The 22,095-nt window shown below is 43.2% G+C and overlaps 1 protein-coding gene across 4 annotated transcripts in view; it reads left to right on the top strand.

The window, feature by feature from the left end:
- Positions 1–19,430, top strand: part of CNTN4 (contactin 4) — an 893,626-nt gene extending 874,196 nt beyond the window's left edge. For all 4 annotated transcript variants that reach the window (XM_029051523.2, XM_029051520.2, XM_029051519.2 and 1 more), the window contains 7 exons: positions 4,692–4,762; positions 6,258–6,492; positions 7,126–7,241; positions 7,864–8,050; positions 8,510–8,622; positions 13,573–13,741; positions 17,637–19,430. In XM_029051523.2, the coding sequence (XP_028907356.1) occupies positions 4,692–4,762; positions 6,258–6,492; positions 7,126–7,241; positions 7,864–8,050; positions 8,510–8,622; positions 13,573–13,741; positions 17,637–17,737 (992 nt within the window). In that variant the 3' untranslated portion in view covers positions 17,738–19,430. The remainder of the gene's footprint in view (positions 1–4,691; positions 4,763–6,257; positions 6,493–7,125; positions 7,242–7,863; positions 8,051–8,509; positions 8,623–13,572; positions 13,742–17,636) is intronic.
- Positions 19,431–22,095: the final 2,665 nt, after the last annotated feature.

Here is a 22,095-nt window from a genome sequence, read left to right as displayed (position 1 = left end):
ACTAGAGGGAAAAGCTGTTAGCCCTTGGAGAAATGTACCTTATTAACTCCCCTTTTTTCAGCAACCACATGGGTTTTAGTGAAAAGTGTAATGAAAGTCAGTGAACAGGAAAGTGAAAAATACATGTAAGGTTATAATAATATTAAAATGTTCCTCATTTTGGATAAAGAGCAAAGAAGGAGCCTGTGGGGTTTGATATGCAGTATCGGGAGCTAGAAGGACAATGAATGTCATCTTCTAACTAAACAAATAGCCCAGAAGAATAATACAAGGAACATAAAAATCTGTTTACCTTTGTGGTCTAGGGTTTTGTTTGAAGTCTTTCACTCCCCCATGAACTGTAAAGAAGAGAGTAAAATATATCCCCAAGATAAAGCAAATTTAATCACTCCCCTTACTGAAGGCCTCTTACATGCCTCCTCTCAACTCCAAAAACATGCATGAAAATAACAAAATTGGTGCTTATAGGAAATATTTTAAAGTTTTGTGGACTAAAATTATCTTTTTTAAACATGTCATATGCATTCAAAAGGAGTCAGTTAAAATCCATCTTCATCTTTTGTCAATGCGACAATTTTCTGCTATTTTCTAACTACAGAATATGATCCCACACATCAGGCGTTAGGTCAATAGTTTGTTACAGCATAGTAATTACTATGGCCCTATGCACCACTATATATTTGTATCACTAAAATAGAAGAAAGCGTGGTGATAGGATCAACGGATATTTTCTACCAACACTTAATAATTATCTGAAAATATTTATTCAGTCATATTTGGAGAACTATAGCTAGAGTTTGCTGCAAGAGATGGCACTTCATCTATTTGCTGACTGCTTTCGGGGAGATGAAGTCTGACTCTTTAAGTGTACATGCTCAGCTTTCAGAAATTTGATAAGTCGATCAGAGAACCCAAAGCCTTACCCAACATATGCATATCCAGGCTTAGGTCTTTCCACAGCGGCAGCCATGTACTTAGTGTGGCCAGATTTCAGTGTGCAGAATTCAGGACCCTAGCTACAATCCACCTTCACCAGTCCTCTGCTCCTGCAGAGAAGTGGAATCTGGATCCCCTAATTATGGGTCTATGGGTCAAATGTGTGATCTCACCTACAGACCAGGAAATAGATTAAATGCATATAGGGGAAGTCTCAGCATGGTCTGGGTTCAATAAAGTGTGCCTGAGGGGTTTTTTTTTCACTAGAGGTATCTGGGCTGAAATTTGGAGTTTCCAGAAATACGTGGACAATACTTGAAGTCTTGAAAAGAGTCATTTTCGTAAATAATGGTCTATGTTCTCCTCAGGGCTCATCTCCCTTCAGGACAGTAGTTTGTTACTCTGGGCAGTGCATTAACACTTTCAGGCCAATTGGATTTGGTTGCTTTGTTTTTTGTGGTATTTGTTAAGCGCTTACTGTGTGCCAAGCACTGTACTAAGCCCTAGGGTAGATACATGATAATCAGGTTGGGCACGGTCCTTCTCCCACATAGGTCTCGCAGTCTAAGAGGTTCCATTTAGTGCATTTCTGCTCCACTAGTACCAGAGGGTGATGTGGGTACTGGAGGAGATCTGTTTCACAGATAAATGAAAAATATGATGTCCATATTGCTGATGGCTTTTCTGTAGCATTTGGCATTAGGATTTCCTCACAATTCTCTGAGACCAGTTATTTCCCCTTTGTTCTATAGGATAAAGCTGAGACTCAGAGAGATGAGGCAGGACTCGAGGATAGGGATGACTACATTTAATTAGCTGTCAAATCAAGACCTGATCCTGCCTCAGAGGCTTTGTGTAGCCCATTGGGTCTCTCTGCTCCTGGGATGGATTCGCAGGGTGGTCATAGGAAAAGAAAAATAAGTACCTCAAAAAGTAGAATAGGGAACCGATCCATCACTCAGTAGTATTGATTGAGTGCTTACATTGTGCACAGAACTGTACTAAGCGCTTAGAAGAGTGTGATAGAATAAATAGACCCAATCCCTGCCCTCAAGGAGCTAACAACTACGGGGGAGACAGATGTGAAAATAAATAACAGATAGGGGAAGCAACAGAGTGTAAGGATGTATACCTAAGTGATGAGGGGATAGTGGGGCAGTGGTATTAAATAAGTGCTTAGGGGGTAAGGACTCAAGTGCATGGGTAACACAGAGGGAAGGGAAAATAGAGTGAAGAGATGAAAGATTAATCAGGATAGGCTTCCTGGAGGAGATATGGCTTTGAAGATAAGGGGAGTAGTGGTCTCTTGGATATGAAGATGGAGGAAGTTCCAATCAATCAATGGTATTTACTGAGCACTTACTGTGTGCAGAGCACGCTACTAGGCACTTGGGAGCTTACAATACAACAGAGTTAGTAGATATGTTCCCTGCCCACAGTGGGCTTACGGTCCAAACGGGAAGGCAGACATTAAAATAAATAAATAAAGAATATGAACATAAGCACTGTGAATATCAAGTGCTTAACGGGTACAGATCTAAGAGCATAGGTGATGCAGAAGGGAGAGAGTGTAGGGGAAAAGATGGCTTAATCAGGGAAGGCATCCTGGAAGAGATGTGATTTTAATAAGGCTTTGAAGGTGGGGAGAGTGGTGGTCTGGCGTATGTGGAGAAGAAGGGAGTTCTACATTTGAGGGAAGATGTGGGAAAGGGATCGGTGGCAAGATAGATGAGATCAGAGCACAGTGAGCAAGCTGGCCCTAGAGGAATGAAGTGTGTGGTCCAGGCTATAGAAGGAAATCAGCAAGGTAAGGAAGGAGGAGGCGGTTTTTGAGCCAATGATAAGTGTCTTTTTGATGAGGAGGCCTCCCTTCAAGACCATAAGCTCATTGTGCACAGGGAACACATCTACCAACTCTGAGGTATTGTACTCTCCCAAGCACTTTCATTCATTCAGTCATATTTCTTGAGAGCTTACTGTGTGCAGAACACTGTACTAAACGCTTTGGAGAGTACAATACAACAATAAACAAACACATTCCTGCCCACAACGAGCTAACAGTCTTGGGTGGGGTGGAGACAGACATCAATATAAATTAGATATATACATAAGTGCTGTGGGGCTGGGAGGGGGAAAGAACAAAGGGAGCAAGTCAGGGTGGCACAGAAGGGAGTGGGAGAAGATGAAAGAGGGGGCTTAGTCAGGGAAGGCCTCTTGGAGGAGCTGTGCCTTGAATAAGGCTTTGAACGGGGGGGTAGAGTAATTGTTGGATTTGAGGAGGGAGGGCATTCCAGGCCAGAAGCAGGACGTGGGTGAGGGGCCGGTGGTGAGATAGATGAGATTGAGGCATGGGGGAAGGTTAACATTAGAGGAGTGAAGTGTGAAGACTGGGATGTAGTAGGAGAGTATTGAGGTGAGGTAGGAGGGGGCAAGGTGATGGAGTGCTTTAAAGCCAATGGGGAGGAGTTTTTGCTTGATACAGAGGTGGAGGGGCAACCATTGGAGTTTTTCAAGGAGTGGGGTGACACGTCCTGAATGTTTTTGTAGAAAAATGATTTGGGTAGCAGATGGACTGGAGTGGAGCGACACAGGAGGCTGGGAGGTCAGCAAAGAGGCTGATGCAGTAATCCAGGCGGAATAGGATAAGTGATTGTATTAACTTGGTAGCAGTTTGGACAGAGAGGAAAGGGCAGATTTTAGCAATGTTGTGAAGGTGGAACCAACAGGATTTAGTGATGGATCGAATATGTGATTTGAATGAGAGAGAGAGGAGTCAAGGATAACACCAAGGTTATGGGCTTATGAGACAAGAAGGATGGTGGTGCCGCCTACGGTGATCGGAAAGTCAAGGGGAGGACAGAGTTTGGGTGGGAAGATAAGTTCTGTTTTGGATGTGTTAAGCTTCAGGTGATGGGAGGACATCCAAGTTGAGAGTCATTCATTCATTCATTCAATCGTATTTATTGAGCGCTTACTGTGTGCAGAGCACTGTACTATGCGCTTGAGAAGTACAATTCAGCAACAAATAGAGACAGTCCCTAACCACAGTGGGCTCACAGGCTTGTCTTGAAGGCAAGAGGAAATGTGAGACTGCAGAGAGGGAGAGAGATGAGGGCTGGAGATGTGCACTTAGGTATTAATCCGCATAGAGGTGGTAGTTGAAGCCAGGGGAGCGAATGAGTTCGCCAAGGAAGTGGGTGTAGATGGAGAAGAGAAGGGGAACCAGCAGTGAACCTTGAGGGGCCTCCACAGTTAGGGGGTACAGTACAGTGTTCCACACAAAGTATGAGCTCAGTAAATGCCATAATTTGATTGAGGTGGAGGAAGGAGGACATGAGCAAGTGGTCGAAAGTGAGAGAGGTGATAGCGAGGCACAATCAATAGGTTGGGATTAGAAGCGCAAAGTGTGCAGGTTGGGTTTGGGGGGAGAGGAGCAAGGAGCAATGGTATTTATTGAGCACTCACTATGTGCAGAGCACTGTGCTATGCGCTTGAGAGAGTACAGTACAATGGAATTAGCAGACACATTCCCTGCTCATAACGAGCTTACAGTCCAGAGGCTTAGAATACTTTACTCAGTACATTCAGTTCCCTCAAAGTAGCCCCTTGGATGAAGTTGTCACTCATCTTAATAGCCAAAGATCCAGAAGATTCCACCTTCACAGTATGTGTTCTGAGACAGTCAACTCGACCAGGCCACCTTCATAGAGGACGTTATGTTTTCATTGTTTAACTATTTTTTGTCTTCCACACAGTCCCTGAAATCACCCCAGCCAACGTCAGCGGAGGTGGAGGCAGCAAATCTGAGTTGGTCATTACCTGGGAGGTAAATGAAGCCTAGTTCAAGGGGAAAATAAACTAATCTGGATCTTTTCAGACTATAAAGCATAAAGGAAAAGTTTCATCCTTTTCTTGGTTGAAAGGGTAAAATCCACTTAGGACACTTAATTTCCTTGCCAAAGAACAAATGGTCAGTAAGATGAGATGGGGCCTGCCAAATCAATTGCTCATGGAACTTTTAATTCAATTCATCATAGGAAAAACAATCACCAAAGAAAAGAAAATTCAAGAGAAAAATATTAAAGGAGGCAGCTTAAGAGAAAAACCTTTTTTTCTTTCCTTCTTACATTGTTGTTTGATGGATTGAATTAAAATGTATGCTAGCAATAGATTTGGTGCACCGGTGCAATTTCCTGCCAATTTGCTATTGTGAAATTTAATGCTGCCTGAGCCATCATTTATGATCCATTTTTAAGCAATCTGGAGGAAGGTCTGTCACCAATATATTAAAAATTGATTTTTTTTTTTGTACCGTAAAGGATTTTCACTGTTCTTGAAAGATTCCAGACAGCGGCCCCAGACACTCAAGTCCTCTATTTATCCAGCAGCCACAGCGCAAAGAACAACCACCAAAATCATTCTCCTCTTATCCTCTAGCTGCGTAACTCAACTCTGACCCAGAAGCCTCTGGAGTTAAGAGGATTATTTCTCCAACTGATCCATTCGGTTCTTGAACCCCCTCGGCCCGACATCCTGGGTAGATGTGGTGGTGATAATTAGAACCCTGGGTCCTGAAGAACTCCTCTTCTTACTCTTTTCAAACCATGACTAGTGTTCAGAATCGGGGGTGTGGCTCAGAGGAAAGAGGCTGGGCTTGGGAGTCAGAGGTCATGGATTCGAATCCCGACTCTGCCCCTTGTCAGCTGTGTGACTGTGGGCAAGTCACTTAACTTCTCTGTGGCTCAGTTACCTCATCTCTAAAATGGAGATTAACTGTGAGCCTCACTTGGGACAACCTGATTACCCTGTATCTACCCCAGCGCTTAGAACAGTGCTCTGAACATAGTAAGCGCTTAACAAATAAGCGCTTAACAAATAAGCGCTTAACAAATACCAACATTATTATTATTATTATTGAAGTGCAATTTGTGGCACTCATCAGAACAAACAATTTGATGCTCTATTGTCCTGGATATTTATCAAGCTCCTGGACCATGTCATCCCCTGGGAATCCATTTTTATTTGGGATTTACGTTGCTGTTTAGACTTGCCAGATGACAGATATGCCATTTGGACCAAGGGAAGATGAAATACACACAGCAAAATAGAGTAGGGTTTAGCATAAAATGCAGGGATCCATATAACACTAGAAAAGAGGGGCACCTCTTGAGAAATTCACTAGAGCAACTATTTCCTGTGCCCACTAACGTCAAGTGATCAAAGGGGAAAACGTCAATGAAAGGTACAGGGGAAGGAAAAAATATACATGTACCATTGAAAAGAACTGAGGCTGCTCCTGACTGTCAACCGTTGCCTTGCAGACCGTCCCCGAAGAATTGCAGAACGGAGGAGGTTTTGGTTACGTGGTGGCTTTTCGGCCTTTTGGTAAAGTGAGCTGGATGCAGACGGTGGTGGCATCTTCCGATGCCTCCAGATATGTGTTTCGAAATGAGACCTTGCCCCCATTTTCTCCCTATGAGGTGAAAGTGGGAGTCTACAACAATAAAGGAGAAGGTTCTTTCAGTCCCGTTACAGTGGTGTATTCTGCAGAAGAAGGTATGGTATGCTGTTCGGGTGGCTTCCTGGACAGGGTCTTAAATCTGATGCATAAGCCATGATCCCTATTTTGGTAAGGGCCTATTTTTCATCTCCACAGCCTTGGATAGCAAATATTTGTTGCATTTTATGATAAAGGATGAGCTATGATGAGTTCCTCCGATGTTCATTTAAATCACATGAATCATGATGAAATGTGAATCTAATCAATGATATCAAAGGAATTCCATTGAGATTTAGCGTTCATTATCAAGTCGACCGATTGGACTTTTCCCTTTGGGAAGGTCATCTCTAATACGTGACAGCCCATTTTCAATTTATTAAGCCCCATTTTGGTTTAATTATTTATCACAGTTTAGAAAAAGAAAGTTCTTAAACAGCTTGGGGCTAGGTTCCATAGGAACCATAGGTTGTTATCATCAACATTATGCTTGTCACATTATTGAGTCTTTCTTAGCTCTGGTTGGCCACAAGGTGCATGTGCCACTCAGCCTTACGTTTGGACACCCTAGATGCCTGTGAGGTGATCAGGTGTCTTCCGTGACTTGAGCCATGTTGGGTGTCTCCTTCATTGCAAAAACCAAGATGACAGCCTATTCCCCTTCAATAAGACCTTTTTCATGTACTCCCCAGAACCTTCCAGAGCGCCACCCAGCGTATTTGCAAGAAGTCTTTCTGCCACTGATATCGAGGTTTTCTGGGCCTCTCCACTGGACACATTGAGCAAAGAACGGATTCAGGGTTATGAGGTATGAAAACACAAATATGCCTTAAGGCTGCATCAAAAATCAATACTTTTGAGTGAGAAGAAGAAATATAATGAAATGTCACAAACTACCACTTGAATGTGCATCTTTTAGAGTCCCCACTTCTTACTGATCATAAACCAAAGCTGTGAGTTGTTCCATTGAGAGAATATTTTTTTATCAGTGTTGTCCCCTGGAAGTGCTTTATAAAAACAAAATACAAGCATGAGAGTTTATTTTATCAGTCATAAATAACCAAGGCTTTCTAGTTTGCCCACGAGCCAAAATAAAGCTGAGAAGAGTGGAATAAAGCTAGACATCATGATCCTTTCACTGTGCCAGATTTTCCATCTCTGAATATATTTACAGTAATGAAAAACAATCACTTGTGGAGATACAGACAAAGTGTTGGCTATTTTTATTGGGGTTAAATCTGAGGGGGGGTGGGGGGAACCAAGCTTCCACAAAGCAGCCAAAATGTTGAGTTTAGGAAATTTCCACTTAGAGAATGGGGTCTCTTGACCTATCTCCATGAGATCCTGCACAGATAAAAATGACATCTTCAGTCCGATGTGTTGTCTGAAATGGGTGCGAATTCCAGGGTCCTATCTTCTTGTTCCCCTAGGTTAAATACTGGAGACATGATGATAAGGAGGAGAATGCCAGAAAAATTAGAACAATTGGAAACAAAACCTCTACAAAAATCACCAATTTGAAAGGCAGTGCCCTTTACCACTTGTCTGTCAAAGCCTACAATACTGCAGGGACCGGCCCCTCCAGTGTAACTGTCAATGTAACTACCAAGAAGCCACGTAAGTCCTTACCTTTGTGCAAAGCTAAAATCAATACCACATCATTCACCTAATTCCACAATGCCCAGAGTTTGGTATATTGTTTAAGGCAATTTTCTATTTAGACCATCAGCAATCTGCAGGCTTTTTCTTAATTATTATTGTTTTGATACTTTCTCTTTTGCATGACACTCCTGGTGTGTATTGAGTTCTGTACAGAACTCTTGGCTCTGTGAGCCAGTGAAATGTCCTCCTCTCATTTGGCAAGGCTACTTTTCCTAGCAAGAGATTTTGAGCATCCAGCTGTATCTATTTCCATTTGTAGTTCTCTATTGTGTCAGATTTTCTGTGACCTTGAAGACACTTATTAGTGCAATAGCCCATTAAATTGCCCCAGCTCTAGGATTCTGGTTAAGGTAGTCATTCATCAGAAACCATTGCAACCTCATAATCTAAGACTTGGTATATCTTCATTTTTAGCACCAAGTCAACCCCCTGGAAACATCATATGGAACTCATCTGACTCCAAGATTATACTGAATTGGGATCAAGTCAAAGCACTCGACAATGAATCAGAAGTAAAAGGATACAAAGTGGGTAACTGAACAAAGCCAACTGGAACTGCAATTAATTTGGGCTGTAGCTAACCTCTGACATAGATGGAGAACAAAGCCCTCATTCTGAAAACCTCCTATTACCTGTATTTAAAAAAGGTTTCTGAATGCCCATGAACATTCAGAAGCATTATTTCCTATGGCAAAAAGCTAGAGGAGCAAACCAATCATGATCAACAGGACCTAGACCCCAGGGCAAACTAGAGAACCAATGAAAATAAGGCTTAATAGAAATTTAATAAAAGAAAGTGTACTCGCCTTTATGTTTCCTTCCCATTTGGTTTCCTGGGAACTAGTTTTTACACATTAACACAGAGTGGGTTGGCTGCGGACAGATATTTATGTTCTCCCTTCCTATCTTTCTGGATAGTCACAAACAGAAATGCGACTGGTAAAGGAATAGGAGCATGGCTTAGTGGAATGAGCACGGGCTTGGAAGTCAGAGGTCATGGGTTCCAATCCCCACTCTGCCACTTGTCTGCTGTGTGACCTTGGGCATGCCGCTTAACTTCTCTGTGCCTCAGTTACCTCATCTGTAAAATGGGGATTCAGACTGTGAGCCCCACATGGGACAACCTGATTAGCTTGTATCTACCCCAGAGCTTAGTACAGTTCTTGGCACCTAGGAAGCGCTTAATAAATACCATTATTATTATTATTATTAAAGGGGAGAAAGTGGGGCCAGTGGAAATTTTGCATACCCAATTATTTTTGAAGACTATGTTCAGGGGTGATAAATTTGAGAAGTAAGAGGGAATATATATTGGAGTTAGTTGAAAGTTACAATAAAAGGGAAATCAGTCATATTTACTGAGTGCTCATTGTATGCAGAGCACTGTACTAAGAACTTGGGAAAGGACAACACTACCGAGTTGGTAGACACGATCCCTGCCCGTGAGGAGCTTACGGTCTACAGGCCAAAGCCTCGGTCTTGCGGTGAAGTCCCGTAAGCCAATTCACTTCTATAAACCAATGGATACTAATTCTACTATAGAAGAGAATACCTAGACATTTTTGATTGTTGCAGATTCATCTTGGCTTATCTTGATGGTGACCACTGGACTTGGGAAGATGAGACAGGACTAGTCTCCCTTTCTAGACTATAAGCTTGTTGTGGGCAAAAAAAAAAGTGTCGGTTATATTGTTATGCTGTACTCTCCCAACTGCTTAGTACAGTACCCTGCATAAACAGCACTCAATAGATATGGTTGATCAATTGATTGAAGACAGCAAGTTTACGAGATAGCTGCTGTGTGTGTGTGTCCTGATTATCCTTGGAAAAAGCATGATTGACAGTGGTGGCCTAGGGTACCGATGGTACTGTCTTCCTCCACTCCACCTTATTGCCAGCCTGCCTGAATTCTGAATTAAAATAATAATAATAATAATTGTGGTAGTTGTTAGGTGCTTATTATGTGCCGGGCACTGTATGAAATGATGGGTTGGGTACAAGCAAAGCAGGTTGGAAACAGTCACTGTCCCACATGGGGCTCATTGTCTCAATCCCCATTTTCCAGATGAGGTAACTAAGGCCCAGAGAAGTGAAGTGACTTGCCCCAGATCACACAGCAGACAAGTGGTGGAGCTGGGATTAGAACCCATGACCTTCCGACTCCCAGCCCCGTGCTCTATCCACTGTGCCATACTTCCCAAGGGCCGTGGAGTGAAAGAGTGAAAGTGGAGTGGGAGGGGGACAGGGATGGGGCAGTGGAAAAGCCATAGTTACTCTGAGTCAACCTGGTGGTGTCAGGGTTGCTGGGAGAGGCTTGACAATGGGATTGTTGCATCCTTAAAGCCCTAACATAGTGGTTGTGATTTAGGTACTGCATCTCAGACTCATCCCACATGAAATTGCGGCTAATGCGGAACTTTCTAAAAACAAATTTAGTTGGAAAAAATGCCAGTTCCTTCTTCAGACACGATAAACGAATAAAGAATACGTACAGACTGTGTTGTTTGTCCTCAACCTTCTGGGCCAAAGAAGAGATTGCTCACTATATTTTCCTCAGATGGAAACTAGACTGTGGTGGGGGAAAGAACTGACCACTGACCATGGGAAGGCGCATGGGCCTGGGAGTCAGAGGACTTGGGTTCTAATCCTGACTGCCATTTTCCTACTGTATGACCTGGGGTAAATGACTTCATTCTCAGTTCCTCAGTTTCCTCACCTGTAAAATGAGGATTAAGTCATACTCCCTGCTACTTAGACTCTGAGCCCCACGTGGGCCAGGGACTGTGTCCGACCTGATTATCTGGTATCTACCCTGCACTACCCAGCACTTAGTACAGTGCTTGGCACATAAGTGCTTAATAAGTACCATAATTATTATTTGTATTGATAGTAGTAGTAGCAGCCAGCATGCAATAATAGCCTGTGTCTACTCCAGGAGAAGTGGATGGACTATCAAACCAATTGCCCAGCGAACTAAATATTGTAGGTCAGCAATCTGGTTATTGCTGGTTATTTCAAAGGCCACATTTTCCTCAAAAATAGGATTTGTGGTGTGTTCTTCAGCCTAAATTATCTGGATAATTGACTCAGCTCTCCACTTCGTGTTTCCTGAATAGGCTGAGCTTCTAAGGAATTGAATTGTTATGTCTTTGCCTTCCTTTTGACTCTGTTGTGATCATTCAGTATAGGGTGCTAATATGCAATGTGTGAGCCCTGACTTTTTCCCAGAAATGTTTCTTTTTTTGATAGGATTTATACTTTAAATTAGTTGAATTTCCCAATCTCTGAAAAGGACGGGAAGTAAATCAAAGAAGCAATTTATTCGGTGAAGCTGGATGTGACACTGAATCACATATCCAAGTCTATTTTTCTGAAGCACTGTAATAAGAAGTTTTGACACCTCTAAATAAGCCTCAGGATTTATTTTAGCTTGATCATTAGTAAGGACTCAGGTGACACTGAATTTGATGTCTAGGGTACCTAAAATGGAAGAAGGATGCCTATGAATCATGCCAACTTAAGGAAATGATATTCAGCACCTTGTGTTGGAGAGGTATAAATTAAGGTGTTGGAATGCCAGAAAAAACAGGATGTAAAGCATTTTCAGGGAAATTCATGGATCCGGAGAGGTTTATATCCTTCCAGTTTTAACTCTGATTGAAGGGTGATAGTCTTTGTACCTGGATCTGATTTCAAGCCAAACTAAGAAAATGGGGAACAGGATCAGATTTGGAGAAGAGCATGGCAACGGTGCTACCCATTGTGTCCGAAGTGTGGTCCACGTATGGAGGCTTTAAAATAAATCTAGAAGGTGTAGGGTAGGAGGGAATGGGTAGGAGAATGCCAAGAAACACAGCCCTGCTAGGGATTCAGCAATACCTAGATACCTCTTCGATAATATGGTTAGCAAAGCTGAGGTGTATATATACATACAAACATGTACACATGCACATAAATTATTATTATTATTATGTTATTTGTTAAGTTCTAAGTGTAAACCACAGCTCTAAGTGCCTGGGTGTATTCAAATAACTAGATTGGATACAGTCCTTATCCCACATGGGGCCCACAGTCTAAAGGGGGAGGGAAAACAGGTGTTGAATCCCCCATTTTGCAGATGAGGAAACTGAGACACAGAGAAGTGAAGTAATAACAATAATAAAAATGTTGGTATTTGTTAAGTGCTTACTATGTGCAGAGCACTGTTCTAAGCGCTGGGGTAGATACAAGGTAATCAGGTTGTCCCACGTGAGGCTCACAGTTAATCCCCATTTGACAGATGAGGGAACTGAGGCCCAGAGAAGTTAAGTGACTTGCCTACACAGCTGACAAGTGGCAGAGCTGGGATTCGAACCCATGACCTCTGACTCCCAAGCCCGGGCTGTTTCCACTGAGGCATGCTGCGAAGTGACTTGCTCAAGGTCACACAGCAGTCAACTAGCAGCGCAGGGATTAGAACCCAGACCCTCTGACTCCCAAGCCCATGCTGTTTCCACCGAACCAAGCTGCTCCTGTACACAATGTATAGGTCCTCAGGACGGGAGCCTGGCTAGATTCCTCCTGGCTAGAGAATGTGGAAACTTTCTCCCAGATGATGGTTTACATTCAAAACTCCTCCGTAGAGGAAAAGTCCATGCTGCCACCCGGGCCCTCCGCTCTGGCTCAGCAGGGGTTCTGCAGATCGGTTTCCAGCAGAAGGCAGAATCCTCTTGAGTTCTTTTCACCTTTAACCAAAAGTTCCAATGGCAAGTTCCCATTGCAAAGCGTGGCAAGTACCCCCAGAACTTAGAGAAGCAGCGTGGCTCAGTGGAAAGAGCTGGGGCTTTGGAGTCAGAGGTCATGAGTTCGAATCCTGGCTCCGTCACTTGTCAACTGTGTGACTGTGGGCAAGTCACTTAACTTCTCTGTGCCTCAGTTACCTCATCTGTAAAATGGGGATTAAGACTGTGAGCCCCACGTGGGACAACCTGATTCCCCTGTGTCTACCCCAGCGCTTAGAACAGTGCTCGGCACATAGTAAGCGCTTAACAAATACCAACATTATTATTATTATTAACTTCATATTGAAACCAGTGGTATTTCTTGAGCACTTGAGGTCATGGGTTCAAATCCCAGCTCCGCCGCTTGACAGATGTGTGACTTTGGGCAAGTCACTTAACTTCTCTGTGCCTCAGTTCCCTCGTCTGGAAAATGGGGATAAAGACTGTGAGCCCCATGTGGGACAACCTGATCACCTTGTATCCTCTCCAGCGCTTCCAACAGTGCTTTGCACATAGTAAGCACTTAACAAATGCCGTCATTATTTTTATTATTTATTACTTACACATGACTGGCTGAGCTCAAGCAGTTGATCTTGACAGTGAACCTGCTCCCAGATGGTTCTCTGAGGCCCCAGAGGGATCAACTAAGTGGTTAGTTTTTGAGTGGTTGGGGAACCCCGATTCAGCAGTTGACGGCTTATCCTTTATTTGCTACAGGTCCTATACAGGTGGAACAGGCAAAGCAGTTCATCCGTAATAGAAACCAACAAAACATCCGTGGAACTCTCTCTGCCTTTTGATGAAGACTACATAATAGAAATAAAACCATTTAGTGATGGAGGCGATGGCAGCAGCAGCGAACAAATCCGAATTCCAAAGATATCAAGTAAGAATGAGGACATGTTTTTTACTAGCCATGCTGTCTATCTGTGTGAGCAGGCCTCCTTTTTTCCTGTAGGAACACAAAGGAATCATGCCTGTTAATGGCAGAGTTGAAAACTACACAGTCACAACAAGAGAGCAAACAGTAGCTAGGCCAGACAAAGATAAGTGGAGGAAGGAGGATCTCAAAGAGCTGTCCACTCCTACCACCACAGCTGATTTTAACAACCCATTTCCGGTTTGGGGGACCAGTGTTGTCGAGGACTCTTAACCCACCCTGCCAACCTCCTCGATCCCACCTAAAAATAAACAGTTCTGGGGCCTTTGGGGCTGAAAAGCACTTTGAGTATATTTATTTCATGTTTTCTAGCCACACATGTGAGCACTGGCCCATCAGGTCAGGCCCTGAAAGAAATCTGGCCTAGCATGTTCAAGTGGTGATAAAATTTGAACATGCAGCCCGCTCTACTGTACTTCTTCGTGCTACTGAGTTAATTGCTCTCAGATACATCATCATTCTGATATTGGTCTGTGCGAGGAACAGAGGTGAAAAATTTGCAAGCTGATAAATAGATTTTGGTCCAAGAGATTTTTTTGAACCAATCTACACGGTCACTGTATCAAAAGTCTATGTATAAGATACTAGGTCTACTCACTATGGCTTGTTCTGACTACTAAAGTGATTCAGATATTTGGGCAGCATGCTGAATTGCCTGATTGTGCCCACAGTATGTGTCCTTTAGCTATGGATTTTTCAGATGGAAAAATACCCAAATGGGTGTGTATTAGATTGTAATAATCCAGATTGCCGTGGCAGAGTCCGTCTTTGCTGATGTCCGTTTGCCTGTCCACAGTACTCTAAAGATCAGTTGTTTTAAATTCGATGTAAATCCATTTGAAGCAAAATGTTGCTGTAACGTAGACACACCCCTGAGATGGATTGTTGGAAAGTGTCAGTATAGCTGTAGGAAGAGAAATCCACAATTAACTCAAGATATTTTTTGAGCCCATTTCCTCGTCCCTGCATCCCCACTCTCCTGGGAGATCAGAGGGAAAGGGAGTGTACTCAATCTAACCAAAAAGCCAGTAGAACCAGTACATGGCTACCTGGTGGAAGAATCACTCTGTCTTTGGAAAGGAGAGAATCAGGCCATAGCTAGTGAGGCCATAGGCCAAAAGTTGAGGTGGGGGGAGAGGGGCATAGCAGCAGGGAATAGGAAGGGGATAGGAATGAATCCCACTGAATCATTGGCTTGGAGGAGATCTTTATGGTCATTTGATTGGCCTCCCTGCCACCATGCAGGATTTTGCCTAAATCATCCTAGGAAAAAAATGGACAATTGGCCTATTCCTAAAGATTTCCAGGAAAGATGATCCTACAGATTCCCTTGGCAAGGTCAGGTTGGCATCTTCCTAAACAATTCCCTCCATGAGATTTCATAGAGGAGGTTGCCTTTCTTTAATCTACAAGCTTCTCTTGTGCTTGCTATGGAGAAGGGGGCACCTCCGGTAACTAGTCTACCAGGGCACTTCTTTTCCTCTAGCCCATCCCAATAGATAGAAAACTAATTCCAGTACCCAACAACCCTTGTGGTCAAGGTGTTCTTCTTTCCATCTAACATAAGTTTCTCCTGCTGCATATCAAGCTCATTTCCTCTTGTTTGGTCCTCCTTGGCCATAATGAACCTAGGGTCAATATCCTCTGTGGTTTAGTATTTTTGAACACTGGAATCTCTTAAGTCATCTTTCTACCCTCTTCTTCCACAGTCCAGAAAAATCTCAGTTTCTTGGAGATTTTCTTATAGGACCTATTGTCCAAATTACTAGACTGAGTTTCAATTGCAAGTCACTACTTGGGGTTGGCCAAATCAATCTGCCATTAAGGGACCCCGTCAGTTCCGATGTGAACTCACATGAGCAAAGTGATAAAGTAACCCAGAAGAAACCTCAGTCTTCCATGCTGTCCTCTGTAGAAAGACACTCTATTTTACCCTAGGTTGGGCTTCTTTCAGAAGTCCAAGAGTCCTTATCTTACTGAAAGACAGTGCTTAATGTGTAAGGAAGGAAGTGCCAGAGCTCGTGTGAGCAGCAGGACATCTCTCCAGACACATATTGTACACTGCCAAACTTGGCGGTGTTGGTGCTATGAACAGCCAAACCAAGAAGTGCTGGAGCGATGAGCTGCCAAGCCCAGAGGTGCCAGGGCTATAAATTGCCAAGCCCAGAGGTGCCGGGGCTATGAACTGCCAAGCCCAGAGGTGCCGGGGCTATGTTCTGCCAAGCCCAGAGGTGCCAGGGCTATGAGCTCCAAGCCCAGAGGTGCCGGGGCTATGAGCTGTCGAGGCCTGAGGTGCCAGAGCTATGAGCTGCCGAGCCCAGAGGTGCTGGGGCTATGTGCTGCCAAACCCAGAGGTGCCGGGGCTCTGAGCTTCCAGGCCTAGAGGTGCTGGGATTATGAGCTGACGAGCCCAGAAGTATCAGGGTTGAACCCTGGAAAGCCTGGCCTAAATTACTGCTGCAAGGCTATTAAGTAACGTTTCTTTCTGGCTACCTCCCTCGATGGTCATCGACAAGAGTCAGGAGAGAGATAGAGATAGGCTCAAGCACACCCTGCCCAGAAGTGCTTACATGAGTTAGACATCCTTAGAGCAGAACCACTGGAGCTATGGACCAGCTGCGTCACACACTCTTGCCAGACCCAAGGAATGCAGAGGAGCATCCTTCCACCTGCAGGGGAGGATCAGGTCACCTAACTCTGTGCTGCCTCCCAGGCCCCAAGCTACCCCTGGTCGTGTTGGCTCGCCACTGTGGGAAGCTGTATTAATGCAGAGCATTCACAGTGTATTCCAAATGTTGCCTGATAGTGGGAAGGAGCTAGTGGAGCTAGCCTAGGAGCGGTAATAATAACAGTAGTACCGAGCTCTGCTGTCCTCGTGGGAGTTCTCAGAGGTGCACCCGTGCAGCCTTGGCATCAGTAGAGGGGAGAGCATCCTCCCTCGGCCCTCTTTCTTATTCTCCGTTAGAAGCCCAAGTACTCCTGCTTCAGATGGAGAATCGGTCCCTGAGCGGCAGCTATTTGCGCTGCTGTCTGCTCTGTCGCTCTCAAAAACGTCTCTTTGAGGCCCATTAAGGCCATGCGGCAAGGGGAACGGAGCAGGGACAGCCACGCAGGTGTCCAGGAGAGCCAGCGCACTGTCCAGCCCCAAGCCACTCTGCACAGCGTTCTTGTGCTGGCCCGGGGTGAGAGAAGTATTCTCTCTGACTCTCCCACCTCCCACCACACACGGACCGAAGGCAGCCCTCCCTCTCACTGTTCCGAAGGCAGAATCAGGCTGAACGGCGTTAGCGCTTCGAATGTATGTGGTGCTTTTATTTTTTAAAAGCACTTCCACAGCAATTTTCTCCTTTGTCCTGGTAACATCCCTTTGAGATCGGGCGGAGTGGGCATTGTTAACTCTACTTTACCCACGAGGAAATTGAGACCCAGAGAGCTCAAGCGGCCCAGCCATGGTCACGCGGCGGGTCATTGGTAGAGCCCAGACCAGAATCCAGATCTCCTGACTGCAGCCCTCTACTCTTTTCATTAGACTGCACCGGAAGACCCTGACTCTTGTTCAACATATAAGACAAAGATAAAGCAGATGATAATACAGTGGAGGTAGGCAGTGCCACTCCTGGACTGCAGACTGGGCTGCCACGATTTTCAAAAGTGGGCCTCTTTATCATGTGGCCCCAAGAGAAACTGATCTCAGGGATGTTTCTCAGGGCTGATCCTGGCAGTCCCATCCAAAGATCCAAAGAGTCAAAAGATCTCTGGACCTTCTTCCAAATGCTAGCCTGGATGTTTGTCACCTGAACTCTGCCTGTTTCTGAGTGAATTTCTTCTCCTCTCTTTTCAGATGCCTATGCGAGAGGATCTGGGGCTTCAACTTCTAATGCCTGTACTTTGTCAGCCATCAGTACAATAATGATCTCCCTCACAGCTAGATCCAGTTTATGACAAAAATTATATAAGGGACTCGCTGTTTATATTATAAGCAACATTTAGCTAGTTGTTTTGGAGACACCCAGTACTAAGTAAAATTGTTGTTCAAGTACATCTTATTACTGGAAAAATGTTTTATGCTTCTTTAGGAATGGCATTATACAGTACTTCTCAAAGCAGATATAGCTTTGTTTGAAGTTTCTTTGGAAACTCTGCAATGCACTGAAAACATCTGTGAAATGATGTTACCAAAGCAGTTTACATATGTCCTTATATGCATATTTTTATTATATATTTAGTGTTTTATAGAATTTTTTAAAGTTAACATATGATGTAGATATTAATTTTTCCTCTGCTGTAAAATGCTATGGGTAACACTATCATAAAAATATTATTTGAAAATGTTTCCTTTAGGACTGAGAGTTCAAAACGCTTCTCAGTAAATCAATTGCGAATTGATTGCACAGTTTTACGGAGATACACTGGCAGAACAGCTTACGACTTGGTTAGTAACTCAAGGCTGCTGAATTTAAATGACAATTACGATGGTTAATGCATTAAATCGAGTGCTTTTGATAGGTAGAATTTTATCCAGGATGCATCAGATGAGTCAAGACAAAAGGCATCATTTTTTAGGAATAGAGGGAATTTCTAAAATGTAAACCTGCTGATGAAGTGAATATTATGTGCAGTACATATATCCAGCCTTCTCAAATTGCACAATAAGATTTTCTTTTTACTATTCTAAATTAGTAATGGCTTCATAGAGACATTACCTTAGACATTCGAATTGAATCGCATATCCTGTAATAACGTAGACCCAAAGTTGCTATAGTAAACCAAGTCTTTAAAGTCTTCACTTTCAAAAATGATAAATTTACTATCTTGAAATATATTCATTTTGAGTGTAAATTTAAAATACAACTCTATGTTAATGATCCCATAATTTCTTTACACATTTTCTTATAATATGTGTATCTATACTAAAAAATAACCCAGTTCCCTCTTTTGAACCAAGTTCATTAATGGAACTTACGAAATTTCTCACATTCAGGCAACTAATTTTGTTTTCTTAATGCAGAAGATTCTTAATATGATTGTATGTTACTTTAATGATTCTATACTTTTGTGATAGGCAGTCTTAGTTACATTTCAAGCTTTTCAAGTTGTAAAAATCAAGATGGAAGTATCAAGTGACAATATGAACAAATCGTAGTCTCAAGAAAAGGCTGTTTGTTGTTAAGGGAGAATTTTGTAAGCTGACACTGTTGGATGGGGAAAAAAGGCAACTAAATTTTAAAGTTTAAATGCGCTGCTGCAGTTTTCTCTTTCTCTCATGAGAGCTTGAATATGCCTGTGACTTGTCATTTTTGCTTAAAATATAAGTAAACGTTTAAATCTTCTAATATATTTATTCAGTAAGTCATAATCAGGATTCCACTTGTGTAAAAGTCAAGGGTGTTAACCAGAAAAAATATTGTCAGTATTTTAAACTGTGTTCCTTTCTTGGTTTGATATGGTTACTTCTATGTAAAAAAAAAAATTTAAAAATAAAAAAACCTACAAAAAAATCCATAAAACAACAAAATGGTACAAAAAAAAATGTAGTTTCTGTCCCCTAGTGTAAATGATATTTATCAGTGACCTAGCAGATGTAATCTTTTTTTAAAGGTATTGTTAATAAATATTCTGTCATTTGTAAAGATAATTGTCTTTTGGGAGCATTTTTCCTGTCTGCCTGAGTATTTCAAATTAGGGATTTCAGTAACTCACTGTACCTTAGGTTTCAAATTGGGGTCATGGGTGCCTGACATTCTGGGAAATGTCTCATTGTATGCAGGGAGACAGAGTGGGGTAACATAGGGAACAGGCATCTAGTCTCTCCCTTGTGTAATCAAGTCATTTTCCACGAGTCGCTTGTCCTGGAGACACACTACCCTGCAAAGCAGTCTCCTGAAAGCCAAACACAAAGATCCAGGCTGGCACAATTCACATTCATGGAGCTAAACCTGTGACAATGAAGCCTGATTTCTCCCCACCAAATTAACCATCCAAACGGGCCATTAGGCAGTCAGTCTCTTCAACAGGGTTGTTGGATGATAGCGAAGAGCAGTGGTTACTGCAATGGTCTTGGCAAACTGCAAAATTGCCTTGCTGAATGAAACGTGGTTGACCTAGAGGATGGATCAATCAATCAGTGGTGTTTATTGATCATTTACTATGTGCAGAGCACTGTAGTAAGCACTTGGGAAAGTGCAGTACAACAGAATTAGCAGACACATTCCCTGCCCATAAGGAGCTTCGAGTCTAGAGGGGGAGATGGTCATGAAAATGGAGGCCAGGAAGCAATCCATAGAGCAAAGGGTGTAGAGATCTCTATTTTTATACTGCTTTCCATTAGTTGGAACACCAAAGAGGTGTCTCAAATTTATAATTTTTCAGAGAGCTCATTCATATATTATACATATAAATATATGTTATATATATACACACATTCACACACATGCATTTATACATATAAGCTGAATTGATGATGCATTCCAATAGAAACCAGACTGTGTGGAATCTCAGGTGGGATGGAATTTCCAATAGTCATACAATCATAAATTGAGATGATTTTTTTTTGCTGAGTTGTACTCTCCCAAACAGTACAGTGCTCTGCCCACACTAAGAGCTCAATAATACGATTGATTGATTGTTCATTTAGCCACAGGTAGCCATCAGATTGGTACAGTCCTCTCTCCCCTCCAGGTTGTTTGGAATACTCTGGGGAAGACATGGCTTTTGGACCAATAGGGTGAAAAGCTCCACCCTCCTAGGGCAGAGCTGAATTCTGGAGGGGAGAGAAGAAAAGAGCTTGGATCCCTTTCATTCAGAGGAGTGGATGAAATAGGAGGTTTGGACTCCTGGCCTGAGAAACCTAAGGCTTAATTCAATGCACGTGGTAAGTTATTTCTCTCACATTGAGCAACATTTGAGTTAACAAAGAAGGTTAGTGTGGGTTAACTTGGATGTTGGTGGATAATTTCAGCTTAAGCCCAGGCTTTCAGGGATCTATCAAGCTGCTCAGGCTTCAGTCCACGTGGCCACCTGATTAAGGCTGTTTTCTAGGTGGGTGGTGTGTTGTGTATTAATTGGTCCTAAAATCCTGCAGGACCTGCAGATAATTATCCTGAGAACCTCTCTCTCCTCCAAAAGGCTGTGTTCAATTCTCTCTATTTATGTTCAGAATTAAATCCTGTTTGTATCTCTTGCCTGATGGTGGCTGCAGCTCAATCAAAGCCTCCTGAGTTTATTCAGCTTTCTTAATAGAGTCCTGGGTGGAATCTCTAGATCCATACCTGCCTTTGATCCTCCTAAACCCAGGAAGGCTGGGATTGGTCCTGATTTTAAAATCTATAGCAGTGTGGCCCTGAATTCTGTCCAGAGGGAACCCAGAGTCTCCTCGGGATTCTAAAGGAGATATGTAGACCAAAAATGTCAAACTCAATCCTGCGGAAGAGCTACCCATATTGTTCAGTAGTAGGAGTAATGGTATTTATTAAGTGTTTTTCGGTATGCAGCGTCCTGGGAACGAATACACATGTGGGAATGTGTACTTTAAAATAGGGGCTTTGTAAAATTGTTAGCAACCTAATACACAATTAAATGAACAAAAGGAAGTGAAATTAGTGACTAGTACTACTTCTATCATTTTCTTGCAGATGCAGCGCTAGTGGATAAGATTTTCATAATGGCAGGCTCAGCAGACCGAGGCTAGGGAAGAGAAAAAAAATCAGGGAGGAAGACAAAGAGTAGGTAGAAGGTAGGTAGAAAGGTCCATGCTCTTCACACATACACTTTCTCTCACTCTCACCCACACAGATGACTTTCCCGTCCAACAGCAGCAGCAGAAAACAACTGAAGCGAAGGGTTTCCCTCCCTCTCCATCAAGCAGTCCAACTCCACCATCCAAGTTGGTGGGACTGCTGCTGCAGCTCTAGGATTTCCGGTGTGGGGAGGGGAGAAGAAGTGCTCCTCTTAGAGAAACCCCAAAACTCCGGAAACCCTAGAGCAGCCCCATCAGTCAGGGACAGAGGTGGGGAATCAACATCTTCACGATATCTTTTTCACTGTAGACAGGGAACATGTCTACCAGCTCTGTGGCATTGTTATATTGTCCTCTCCCAAGCACTTAATACAGTGCTCTGCACACAGTAAGTGCTCACTAAATACGGCTGATGGATTGATCCCACTTTCCCAATGCACCATTGGTCTCGCAGAGCCTCCTGTGGAACCACGGACAGCCTGTGGGCCATGTGTTAGGTACCCCTGCTGCAAACCTATGCACAGGGACATGCCTAGGGAGAGGCTATGTTGAAGCAATAGAAGGA

The sequence above is a fragment of the Ornithorhynchus anatinus genome, chromosome X1 (genome assembly GCF_004115215.2).
Source record: "Ornithorhynchus anatinus isolate Pmale09 chromosome X1, mOrnAna1.pri.v4, whole genome shotgun sequence".
Lineage (NCBI taxonomy): Eukaryota > Metazoa > Chordata > Mammalia > Monotremata > Ornithorhynchidae > Ornithorhynchus > Ornithorhynchus anatinus.
This window is presented reverse-complemented; position numbering and strand designations above follow the sequence as displayed.